At 39.4% G+C, this 11,996-nt stretch overlaps 1 protein-coding gene across 1 annotated transcript; it reads left to right on the forward strand.

Annotated features, from left to right (window-relative positions):
- Positions 1 to 11,954, forward strand: tacr2 (tachykinin receptor 2). Its single transcript, XM_085400287.1, has 9 exons — positions 1 to 141; positions 427 to 685; positions 1,410 to 1,574; positions 2,764 to 3,059; positions 7,054 to 7,248; positions 8,812 to 8,962; positions 9,086 to 9,205; positions 9,282 to 9,358; positions 9,450 to 11,954. The coding sequence occupies exons 3-9, from the start codon at positions 1,440 to 1,442 to the stop codon at positions 9,751 to 9,753; spliced, it is 1,278 nt and encodes a 425-aa protein (XP_085256413.1). The 5' UTR covers positions 1 to 141; positions 427 to 685; positions 1,410 to 1,439; the 3' UTR covers positions 9,754 to 11,954.
- The last annotated feature ends 42 nt before the right edge of the window (positions 11,955 to 11,996 follow it).

The following is an 11,996-nucleotide window of genomic DNA, read 5'->3' on the forward strand; positions in this document are numbered from 1 at the left end:
TGTTTTTTTGTTTTTTTTGTAGGCATAGAAGATGGGTAGTGCTGATGGGTTCGGGCAATTTCACAAGAAACCATCTCAAAAGTGTTTCAGACTTGTCGAGCGGTGAAAATTGACGGCTGTAAAGAAATTACAGCAGTAGCGGTATGCAGGGGTACACCTCTCTCTTTCCTTCTTCTCGGACCACCCTAGCTTTCCCGTTCTCTGTCCAGGCTCTTACATTTGTTTCCCCCTCTCCATCATCTTGTTGATATTCGGCTATTTTAGAGGTGGAGTACGTAAATCAGGCACTGCTCTCACAAGTCTCGCAATTTTTAAATTTTCTGTTTAACTCTTAGTTCTTTCCATCACATTTATCTTTCTTGTTAGACGTTTATTTTGTCAGGATTTTACACCTCGTACCTCTCTTCATCTCTCTCCCTCTGGTAGTGGAGGATTTTGGCGCGACTCTGCGCGCACGGTAGCGTGCCTGAACGTCTGCGCTTCTCACTCTCAGATCAACACGAGCAAGTCACACATTCCAGTAGAGAGAGGCAGAATATATGCGTGTGTGAGAAGGAGTGAGCGGGGAATCCGGAGAAATACCTTAATGGATTATTGGATGGACCTGTTTGTCCTTTACGCAGAAGGAATCTGATTTTTGGACAAAAGCAATGGATTGAGTTTCAACTTGACCATTAATAGACGGGTAAGACAGATGAAAACTAATAATATGATTCAGGTTTAGGTTTTCTCCGGGTATTGTCCAGTGCATGAATTTATCACTTGTGGAGTTAAGGCAGCCAAAGAAACACACTGTATGTGACAAATGTGCGTAATTCATGCTCAGTCGTGCATCTATTTAGTTAATCTCAAAGCACCTTTAATGAATTAATAAATGAATTAAGATATAATAAAACAAAATAAGAAAGAAAGTCATTTTTAATTTTTTTTTTTAAAACAATCGTCTTGTAGCAAAAAAATTAAGCTGTCGGGAGAGTCCGGAAGTTGTCACCACGGTAATACTTGCATCCTGTTGTTAATGCTTGTAATCAAAAGCCGGATGCCGTCACAACGATTGATATGGTTGTCTCAAATCAGACTCAAAAACTTTAATACAAATTGAAACCGCCCTACTACAATGAACAGCAAGGAGATTAACACATTCGCACCTTGTTTTGGAGTTGATGCAGCTTAAAGCTAGTGCGTGTTGAAGTGGGAAAATAAGCTATTATTGGGGTGGTTTCAGTGCCTCTAATTATAGCGTACAAAACGAAGAAATCATTTTATAGACACAATGATACACACGCGAGTGTATTTACTCATAATCCCCCTACAAGAGAGTGTTTGTTTGTTTGTTTGTTTTTTTTAATTTGTCGGTCATTGTGGATAATTACGCATGACGCACAACGTATATACAATTATATCTACAGGTTCTGTCACCGGTAAGACAGAAAGCCAACATGGACGCCGGTAGTCTGATACAACATATTGAACGAGATGAAGAGACCACTTCGTGGCCATTGTCGATGACCACTGAGTGGTTGGAGGACGGGAACGAGACGACCTGGAATCAGTTCCAACAGCCCGACTGGCAGGTGAGAGAAAAACACTGAGATAACAAATGAAAGTGATTAAAGTCAGAACTGCAGAATTTAAAAAGATGACATTTTGATGATGATATTAATGAAAGAAGTAAGAAAGACGACTCAGTGAAGTAAACAGGTGTATTCTTTTTTTTACTTGTATAATGTTGAAGGGTAAAAACCATATGTTAGTGACATCATTGTTGTGAAATCTAAGTAAAGTGCCTGAAACAGACAGAAACTCAACAGAATGAAGTAAAGGCTTACTGGTGAATGTGATTTGTCTCAGGGACAAAATGTGGGGCTGATTCAAAGGACATTTTCACTTCACAGACTGTATATTAGTTAAGTTATCTGAAGGCTTTTTGCTCATTCCTCTAAACACTTTTAACTCCCCCACAGTCATTTAAACCTGCACCACACCGTGCACAGTTTACAGTCCTCTCCTCCTATCTGTGCTTGGCTGTCTGAAGTAGCTCATTGCTTTACATTTCTGCGACAGTGGTTGACTGGGTATGAACAGGTGATGGATGTCAGGGTTTTCATTTCTGGCCCCAGATAAAGTGCAGCATGTCTGTCCTATTAATTTTCTTATAGGTCAGACAATGAAAGGAACGGGGTCTACAGATATTAAAAAATGCTGAAGATTGGTGGTTGCTTATCACAGAATAGACTTTACCTGGAAGCTGACTTTGATCGGTTTATCTCTCTTTGGGGGATGAGATAAACTAGGAATTCCCTGTGTAAAGAAACTTAAGATTTCTGAAAATGTTTGTTGTTCAGAGTTGTTACGTCTCAGGAGGTAGACTGAGGTATCTACTAATTGTAAGGTTGGTGGCTCGATCTCTTTTCCTCTTGTCATTATGTTGAGGTATCTTTGAGCAAGCTACTAAACCCTTAGTTTCCCCTGATGTATCCATCCGAGTGTGAGCGTTAGGATAAAAGCACTCAGACACAGGAAAAGATGTTTGTACAAATGGGCTAATGAGGGTTGTAGTAAGAAAATGCTTTGAGTGCTCAAATAAATTAGGAATGTGCTACAAAAGTGTCAGTCCATATACCACTTGCTGTAGACATCCTGTGCAGGGATAGGGTGGGGTTTGCAAATATATACGTATTTGTGAGTTCCTTTATTGTGTTTTTTTTTTTTTTGTAACTGCGTATAAGATGCTGACATTAAAGGTCTCCTCTCCTCTCCCAGGTGGCTCTCTGGGCTATAGCGTACTCCCTCATCATCCTGGTGTCCATCACTGGGAACGTCACAGTGATCTGGATTATCCTCGCTCACAGGCGCATGAGGACTGTGACCAATTACTTCATTGTCAACCTGGCTTTCTCTGACGTTTCCATGGCGAGCTTTAACACCCTTTTTAACTTTGTGTATGCGCTTCACAATGACTGGTACTTTGGCTTGGGTTACTGCAGGTTTCAGAACTTCTTCCCCATCACTGCCATGTTTTCGTCCATATACTCAATGGCTGCCATTGCAGTGGACAGGTAAGAACGCTCTCCTATAGAGTTCAGAATAAGTGAATAACGACAATGAACTATACTGTGCATTAAAAAAGGTAGACTGAACACTGAGCTGCAGACTGGCACAGCAGGCAATCTGGAGTACAGGGAAACCAGCATATGAGCATATGAAGTGTGAAAAAATCACAGCGTTAGGCTTGAAAATCTAGTTGTCTGAACATGTCTACAGATTAATGAGCTGTAGTTTAAATGTCATTAGAGGCGATTAGGAAAAGGCAGACATCTGTGCCGACCAGGGATGGAGTAGCACCACCTTCACAGAGTTGAACAGCAACAAAAACATAGAAACACCTACACAAAAAGGGATTTAAATAGGTGAGGGGAGGGAGACTGGGGGCATGAGCGACAGGGGAAAAAAGGGGAACTCAGCACTGGAGCCAAAGGGATCATGTGAAAAATATGAGGTCAACTGCTATTAAAATGAACAAGTCATTACATCAGAGGCTCTTTTGTGCTACCAATCAGACACTAATGGGGTGACTGATCCCCATTTTATGCAAACACTATTTAGAAAGTGCATTATGAAAGCAGTCAAAAAAAGGAATCATCACAACTTAATGAAAAAAATCAACATAGTGGCATATTGTTTCAAGCAACTAGCAGATCTGGGCAAAGGCATCTCTTTTCTGCAAGAACACGGATCATTTTCAGAGTTTCTGGAAGAATAAGGGTTTCGACATTTGAGCTCAAACAACAGCTCCTTGAGGAGCATGATTTGCTCTCATTCTCAGCAGGCAGTACAAATGAAAATGCTGCATGAAGGAGATATGGGTCAGCAGGCGGACACAGATGAAACACAGATGCCAGTAATGCTTACTGGAGCATGAATGGTCAGCCCGAATAAAATATCATATACTGAGTAAGGTATAAAATCTATGCTCAGTATGTGATACTTGTAGTAAGATAGTTACAAATTTATAGGACCGACCTTATGCAATATGACACTCCTTCAAGATAAAAATAATCAACATCAAAGAAGGGTGTTTCACCCTAATGACAACCGTACAATGATTTTGAACACACAGCAGGAACACAAACTGAGAATTAAATGTGTTATTAAGAACTATTTGTTTTTTGTTTTATTTTCATCATGATTTACTTGATGAACTCAGAATTGTTCACCTATATATGATGCAGCAAAACCTCTTTGTGGATTTAGACTATCCATAAACTCCTGTGATTGTAATAAAGCTATCTTATATAAAATAAACCATTATGGGATGCAAAGAAAAACTAGAAAACATCCAAGTCAGTGTGGTCCTCCTCTTGGAGGCTTGACCTAAATCCCACAGAACACCTGTGGGCTGCTGAAAAATGTCAGATCATTGATGTTTTAGTGGGGATGACCTGACAGCTTTGACTGAAACATGAAGGAAACCACAGCTGTCGCAGCAACTTTCTGATTTTCCAAGTGTCCAAGTGTTTTCAGGTAGCTCTGCAAGCAAAATGATGCTGGACTAAATACTGAAACATTATAACAGCAATCAGCAATCTTTAGTATTCACGGGGAAGGAAGGTCTGGAAAATGTGCTTAGATTGCTGCTCTGTTGCTCAGGACCTGGATAACGAGCAGATAATGGAAGAAGGACTAACTTTTTATTTTAATTTTGAAAGTGTGAATCATTTTTAAATGGTATTAATCAATTCCCAATACTCTTCTTTTCCATTACTCTTATAGTATCTACTTTGATGTGACTTTTTAAAAATCTGATGCAATTAATTGTCTTTTTTCCTTTTTTTTTCTGAAAAAAGCAGTTTATTAACCAAATCTTTCTAGCAGATCCATTAATTCTTACTGGGGTTTTTTTTGGCTCAGATTGATCAAGGTGCTGGAAACTTCCTCTGAGATTTTGGTCCATATTCATTTGACAGCAGCACACTGTTGCTCCTTGTGGTCATTATACAACTACTCTATTGGATTAAGATCTGGTGACTTTGTTTGTGTGGGTTTTCTTAAGGGACTGTGTCTTCCTCCCACAGTCCAAAGACATGCAATTAGTGGGGTTAGGTTACTTAGAGATTCTAAATTGCCCATAGGTGTGAATGTGAGTGCGAATGATTGTTTGTCTCTTTGTTTTAGGTTTGCATCAGACTGGGTAAAGGACACAGTGGGTAAAATAAGTGAAGTTGAATCCATCACCAGTTTACTAAGTAAATATACTTCTAAAGGTGCGATTGACATGAAATTCTCACCAAATGTCAGTAACAACCCATCCAATGCAAAAACGCAAAGAAATCAAACCATTGATTTCCATAAATTATGTGTAATAATAAGAAAAGACAGAGGGGGGAAAGTATTGAACCCGCTTACTGAAATGTATGTAATACTTTGTACAAAAGACTTTGCAGGTAATGACAGAAACTAGTCACATGCTAGTCAAATTACTCAGGTGTGATTTTGGCCTATTCTTCCTCACAGACAGTCTTCAAATCCCGAAGGCTCCTTGGGTCCTATGAACTCTCATCCTTAGATCAGTTACATGAAGGGTGATGTATGCAGAAAAGCCGCCCCACAGACTTTATGCTTCCAGTATTTCACAGGATTGTTCAGCAAACTTTGAACATGCTTCAACATGCTCTTTCTTTAGCAGTGGTCTGTGTCATGTTCCAGCATGGTGAGCGTGCATACAGGCCATGATGGGCGAGTGCATTGCTTGCTTTCTTTGAAGCAATTATACCTGCTGCTTCCAGGTATTTCTTTGGCTCTCCACAAGCAGTCCTTGGCTCTTTGACAACTTTTCTGATAATTCTTTTCACTCCTTTGTCTGAAGTTTTGTGGGGAGCACCTGGTCATGGCTGGTTTATGGTGAAATTCCACTTTCAGCTAATGTCCCCAACAGTGCTCACTGGGACCTAGAGTAGTTTAGAAATTCTTCTGTAACCAATGCCATCAGTATGCTTTGCAACAATAAGGTTGCAAAGGTCTTGAGAGAGCTCATTGGTTTTACCCATCATGTTTCGTGTAACACTGCAGTAATTTCAGCTGGTGTCAATAATTTCCATGTCTTTTTGCATCTCCCTTTCTTTGTGTTTTCAGTACTTTTCCCCTGTGTCATTTCTCATCACTACACATAACATATATGGTTTGATTTCTTTCCATGTGTGGATTGGATGGGTTGCTACCGACATCTAGTGAGAACTAGATGTCGGTAAAAAGGAAATAAAAACTTGTTATAGGTTCTACTTTCAAACTTTCATCTTTATGCGAAACGTTTATGTAAGATCTCATGAAGCTGTTATTATCCACAGAACATTGACAAAGCCACTCCACAATAATGTAAGTTTATGACTCATAACCACAGATGACCGATTTCACCGTAATTTTAACAATACCATGCAATAGTGCTAAGTTGAAAAAAGTAGACTGCATACTGGTTGAGATGGGTTGCCATAGCTACCGCATTCATTGGCAGTTATTAACATTATTTCACCTTCAACTTTTAATGAGGTAACTTCTGTATTATATGGTAGATTGGCGGGAAAGGAGTTTTTTAATATACCATCATTAACCTGAATTACGGGATGTCACTGATTTTTAATTATTTTTATTGTATCCGAATATTTTTTAAAAGGATTGCGTGGGTTTTAAATGGTTATTATCCTGGGCTTTTATCACTTGACCTCTGACAGTTAGCATATATTCCACAAATAAATAATTACTAAAGAAATGTTTTTGTTTGTTCAAAATAGGAAAAACACTTTGAAAAAAGGTTGTTTAAAACAAACACTCAGCAGGAACCTTTTGATTACTGCTCAGCTTTGAAGCTGTTGTTTTGCAGCTGATGGTTTGATTGATGAGTGGGTAGTTTTCTGTCATGAAAAGAAAATGTCACTTTTTTTCACACACTAAAAGCTTTAAAGCATTGCCCTGTTTTCCCTATCAGTGCACCTATGACTGAGTTTCTTTAGACAAAGACATGTGAAGGTGTAATCATACAAAAGTTTCTGTCTTTTTCAGGTACATGGCCATCATCCATCCTCTGAAGCCTCGCCTCTCCTCCACCTCTACAAAGGTGGTGATTGCCCTGATATGGATTGTGGCAGTATCACTGGCGTTTCCTCAGTGCTACTACAGTGTGACAAGATTTTATTACCCCAGAACTGTGTGTATGGTTGACTGGCCTGATGATTATGGAGGAACACATCAACTAAGGTGAAATAAAGAGGCACACACGTGCATAGATGGTGACATCGCTAACAGGTCTGTCAGTTTAGGAGCTATTTGTGCCACTCTTTAAATGCAGATGTGTGTGTTTACCTATTTGGATTGAGCAAAAGTTTCTACTTAAGCACTGGCAAAAATATCTAAAAGAAAGTTGGACAAAAACTGAATAAAATAAATGTTTACATAGAAGGTAAAAACTTTGACCTCAAGTTGGATCTCCAAATTGTTTTTCTTCTGCTCGGCTTCATTTCTTCTAATACAGCATTTAAAAGTGAACGAGGTTGATCAGATTTTTACATTTACAATGAAAGCAAGCGAGGAGTGGCTATGTTAAATGTTGCTATGACTGCTCAGGTTAAATCAATCTTGTGTTCATCTAAAACATCAAAGAACTCCAAGGCACTCTCCTTTTAAATAACATTTTAAAATACCTTTATTAAATGTTGCATGCCAAAATGCATTTTGGCATGCAACATTTAATAAAGGTATTTAAGAACTTTGATTGGAAAGCTAAACAGATTTTTTAGAAAAAGTCAGCTTTTCAACTACCGGCAAACTTGATTCCCCACCGTGTAGGTGGTTTTAAGGTCAAACAAGACTATGGCATGAAAATTAAGCTTTTTAAAAAAGAGCCTTGGAAGTCTTTCATGTTTTAACTTATATATATGTCTTCCAAAGTGCACTTCAGATAACACAAATCTAAATCTAAGAAGCTCTCCTTCACACAAACTGTTCAGATCTCACATTCATGTTTACATTCATTCTTGTTCATCAACCTTGTGTTGTGTGTCCTCATAAACTCTGTGCACGTGACGGGTAGCAGAAAGATTTGTAAAGCTCAGTTATTCAAGTTTTAATAGTTTAAAACTTGAAAATAGTTTCAATAACTTGACTCTTTCATATTTTATCTATTGTATAATTCATCAAAACCTCTATAAGTTGCTAATGAGCATACCTTTTAGAAGTGTGGCAGAAAGGTCGGTTATTGACACAGGTTCAAGCTGCAGAAGGCAGCTGAGGAAAGGAAAAGAAGGAAAGTGTCTTCATACATGATTACTTTTGAACTTTATCTTTGAACTCCAAGGACAAATCCATCTGCCTGACTCCTTCAATTTGATCTTTATGTACTCATCTGATCTCTGTGATTGGCTTAGGTCTCCAATAACAAGCTTAATTCTCTAAAGCCTGACAAAGAAAGAAAATCACAGACAGGAAGACAGAGCCTTGGCTTCTCTGAGACCTCTTGCACTAAAACTGCTGGAAGGTTAAAATGTTTGTTGTTGTTTTCTGCCTGACATAGAAATTAAGCATTTAATATCCATGTTGCTAAACAGTTTCGAAGCAATTTTCCAGGTTTCATCAAATGCAAAAAGTAGTTATTGCTCGGTGAGAGACATGTAGAAAAGCACAAACTGAAAAAATTTAAATGGTATTGAATTTGCAAACGGCACACTAACATCGGATTTGTGGTGATGGCTTGGTGATAACAGCTGACACAATCTAAAGGTTGAATGTTGTGTTACCGTTTCTCATCTCTTTTTCTCCATGTAGTTATCAGTTTGCGGTTATATTGCTGATCTACCTTCTCCCTCTGCTGGTGATGCTGGTGACATACACTATAGTCGGCCGATCGCTGTGGGGTGGGCACATCCCTGGAGAGGCGTCAGACCATTACCATAGCCAGATAAATGCCAAGAGAAAGGTTACACTGTTCCTTTTTTTTTACTACTCAGTTTGACTACAAATCCTCTGAGCTGACCTGATCTTAACAGAAAAAAACACAGCAGCAATTACTCAGGCTCATATGTCTTCTTATTTTCCATAGGTGGTGAAGATGATGGTTGTGGTGGTGGTGACGTTTGCCCTATGCTGGCTGCCCTACCATGTCTACTTCATACTGGGATCATTTAACAGAGACATTTATAAGCAACATTACATTCAGCAGGTTCACGGATGCCTCTCTGTTTTATATTCTTGAATCTGTAGTTTTGTGTTTACTCATTATTTTCTGTCTTCATCAGGTGTATCTGGCCATATTCTGGCTGGCAATGAGTTCAACTATGTACAATCCTATTATTTACTGCTGTCTAAACCAAAGGTGATCTGGCAGTAATTGTGCCGAGTTTAAAAATAATATTATAGCTTCAAAAACGTCAGTAAATCGGACATAAATCCATCTTTTCCTGCAGGTTTCGCGCTGGTTTCCGTCATGCCTTTGCTTGGTGTCCCTTCATCAAAGTGTCAGAGGAGGACAAGATGGAACTGCAGCACACACACACCTTCAGAGTCACCATGACCCGCAGCCACCGCAATGACATGTCATCTATTAGAACAAACACTACATACGTCTCAAACACGCTTGCCAGCAGTGACCTGGTCACAGAGAGAGATGCTCGCAGACACCTTAAGAAGAACACACGCAACTCGCATCCGGTGAAGAAACTGGACGACACAAAATCTCCAGCTGTGGCGCTTATGGAGCACACCCAGTGATCGCTGACAGACATCATGATGAGGACATTCTCAAAGGGAAGGCAGCAGGATTTTTCTGAATTGTGAATAAAAACACTACAGCTGGTGGAGACAGAGGAAGCCCTGCGGAGTACTGGACAGAGTTAATCAAACTAAGGCATTCATTCCTGTGGATCAGGAACTTTGTATAATACACGATGGATGAATGAATGTGACTATCAAGCTATTGCAGCACATGCAAAACATTTAATTATGCCACTGAAACATTTGTGGCTGTGTGTAGATTAATCCAACCTTGATCTATTTACACTGCTCCAAGAAATTACGCGAACACTAAAATATGTTTTCATCGTGGTCAGATAACCTTTACTGATATACTTTGTGTAATTAAAGTGAAGTAAAAGTGGAAACCAAAATCCTCACACCAAAGTCAAACATAAATTCACAGGCTGTTCCAGCTTGTGTCATAATGTGCCTCGGTAATGTTTACTGGATATGTCTGGATATACTCCTGATGAGATACTGGATAGTATCCTGGAAGATCTCCTCCCAGATTTGTTTCAAGGCATCAGTGAGTTACTTGATAATCTATTTGGCTAGTTGACAGTCAGTCTGAGGATTTCTCTCTGGTATCATATAGCAGTCAGGGTATCACTGACCAAGCAGGTGGAGGTCTGTGCAAGCCTCCAAGGATATGCTTCCCCAGACTATCACTGACCCACTGCCAAAAGGTCATGTTTATCATGGCGTCCACAATCTCTTTAAAAGCTGTCATATTTGCTCAGTGTGCACAGGTCTCACTAAAGGACATAAGACCGTTGTAGGTCTAATTCTAACAGTTTTGTCAGGGGCATGCACATCAGTAGCCTTATTTTGTAGAGCTCTTGCAGTACTCCTCCTCACCCTCTTTAGAGCAAAGAAGCAGATACTTGTCCTGCTGCTAGGTCGTTGCTTTTCTACAGCTCTGTCCAGCTCTCCTTGTGGCACAGCCTGTCTCCTCCTGGTATCACCTCCACACTCTCGGGACTGTGCTGGGATACACAGCAAACATCTACTGGAGGAGGTGGACTACGTTTGCGTCCTAAATGGGATGCAGGTACAATTTCATGCAAATAGTAGTGTCAAGGACGTTAGCAAAAATTAAAACAAGAGAAAAGGGTTAAGGAAGGAGCAGTGGTCTGAGGCCACTTGATGCTCCTCCAGTGCAGCGGCTGTGACTTTCATCCTAACTGGACAGACTGATTTCCCTGAAGCTGAACTGACTTTGTGTCATAGTGTGATGATCAAGTGTTCCCTTCATGCTTTTAGAAGTGTATTCCACTCCAAAAGTGTCCTCCCCCCGTTGCCGTCCAGACCTCTACATGCTCTCTTTCCTCCATCTTGGACATTCAAGTGTTACTGGAAACATTTAACTGTGGTTACTGGTTTTCTTGTGCAGAGAACGGACAAACAGTCCAAACCCTTAATAATGTTGTTGTGTAGCGTCTTCATTTGATATAAGGCTTTCTTTAACAATTAAGCTAAAATAGGTGTTTTATTTAATTTCTCTTCTATATTAACTCTCGATAATCAAAGTAATTCACTCATTCTTTAAGTTTGCTGGGATTCAGAATTGGCAGCAACAGCGTAGTTAGTCTTTTTAATCTGGCTTTTACTCATATTGATCACTCATAAAACATTCAGAGATCAATTAAAGCTCAAAGTGATGTCAGAAAATCGCCAGTAAATACGCCTCCTTCTCCCATTTTTGCCTTAAATTAATCAGTTATCTGGTTTGCATGTATTTGTTGCTGTGCAGTTCTTTCCCCCTTCACACATTTGTTACATGGTGCACATTAATACAGTATTTTTCCTCTTATATTGTGAGTTCACTGGATAAAGTCTACATTAAAAATTCAAGTGCCGCTACTTAGTACAATCAAATGTGAAACATAGTGATGCTATCTACTGAAGACATTCATGTAAAATACCCAGAAGTAAATATGAAACTTGTGGTTGTCGCACAGTTAAAGAGTCAGAAAATGACGCTTTAAATATTGTAACCTGTGAGCATTAGGTTTCAGGATGAAGTAAAAACGTTTGATTATTGGAAACTTTTTGATGTTTTAAGCACGCACTGTGGTTGTGTTAAGTGTCTTGTTGTCTATACGAAGCAGGATTTTTGTCGTCTGTGGCTGAAATAAAAAAGTTTAAATAATGTGACAGTGCTAATAAAGTTACAATACAGGAAGTACTGACACACATTTATTTGTGCCCCATCTAAC

This window comes from Rhamphochromis longiceps, linkage group LG1 (genome assembly GCF_057381845.1).
Source record: "Rhamphochromis longiceps isolate RC_006_pf linkage group LG1, R_longiceps_female_GT1.1, whole genome shotgun sequence".
In the NCBI taxonomy this organism is placed as follows: Eukaryota; Metazoa; Chordata; class Actinopteri; order Cichliformes; family Cichlidae; genus Rhamphochromis; species Rhamphochromis longiceps.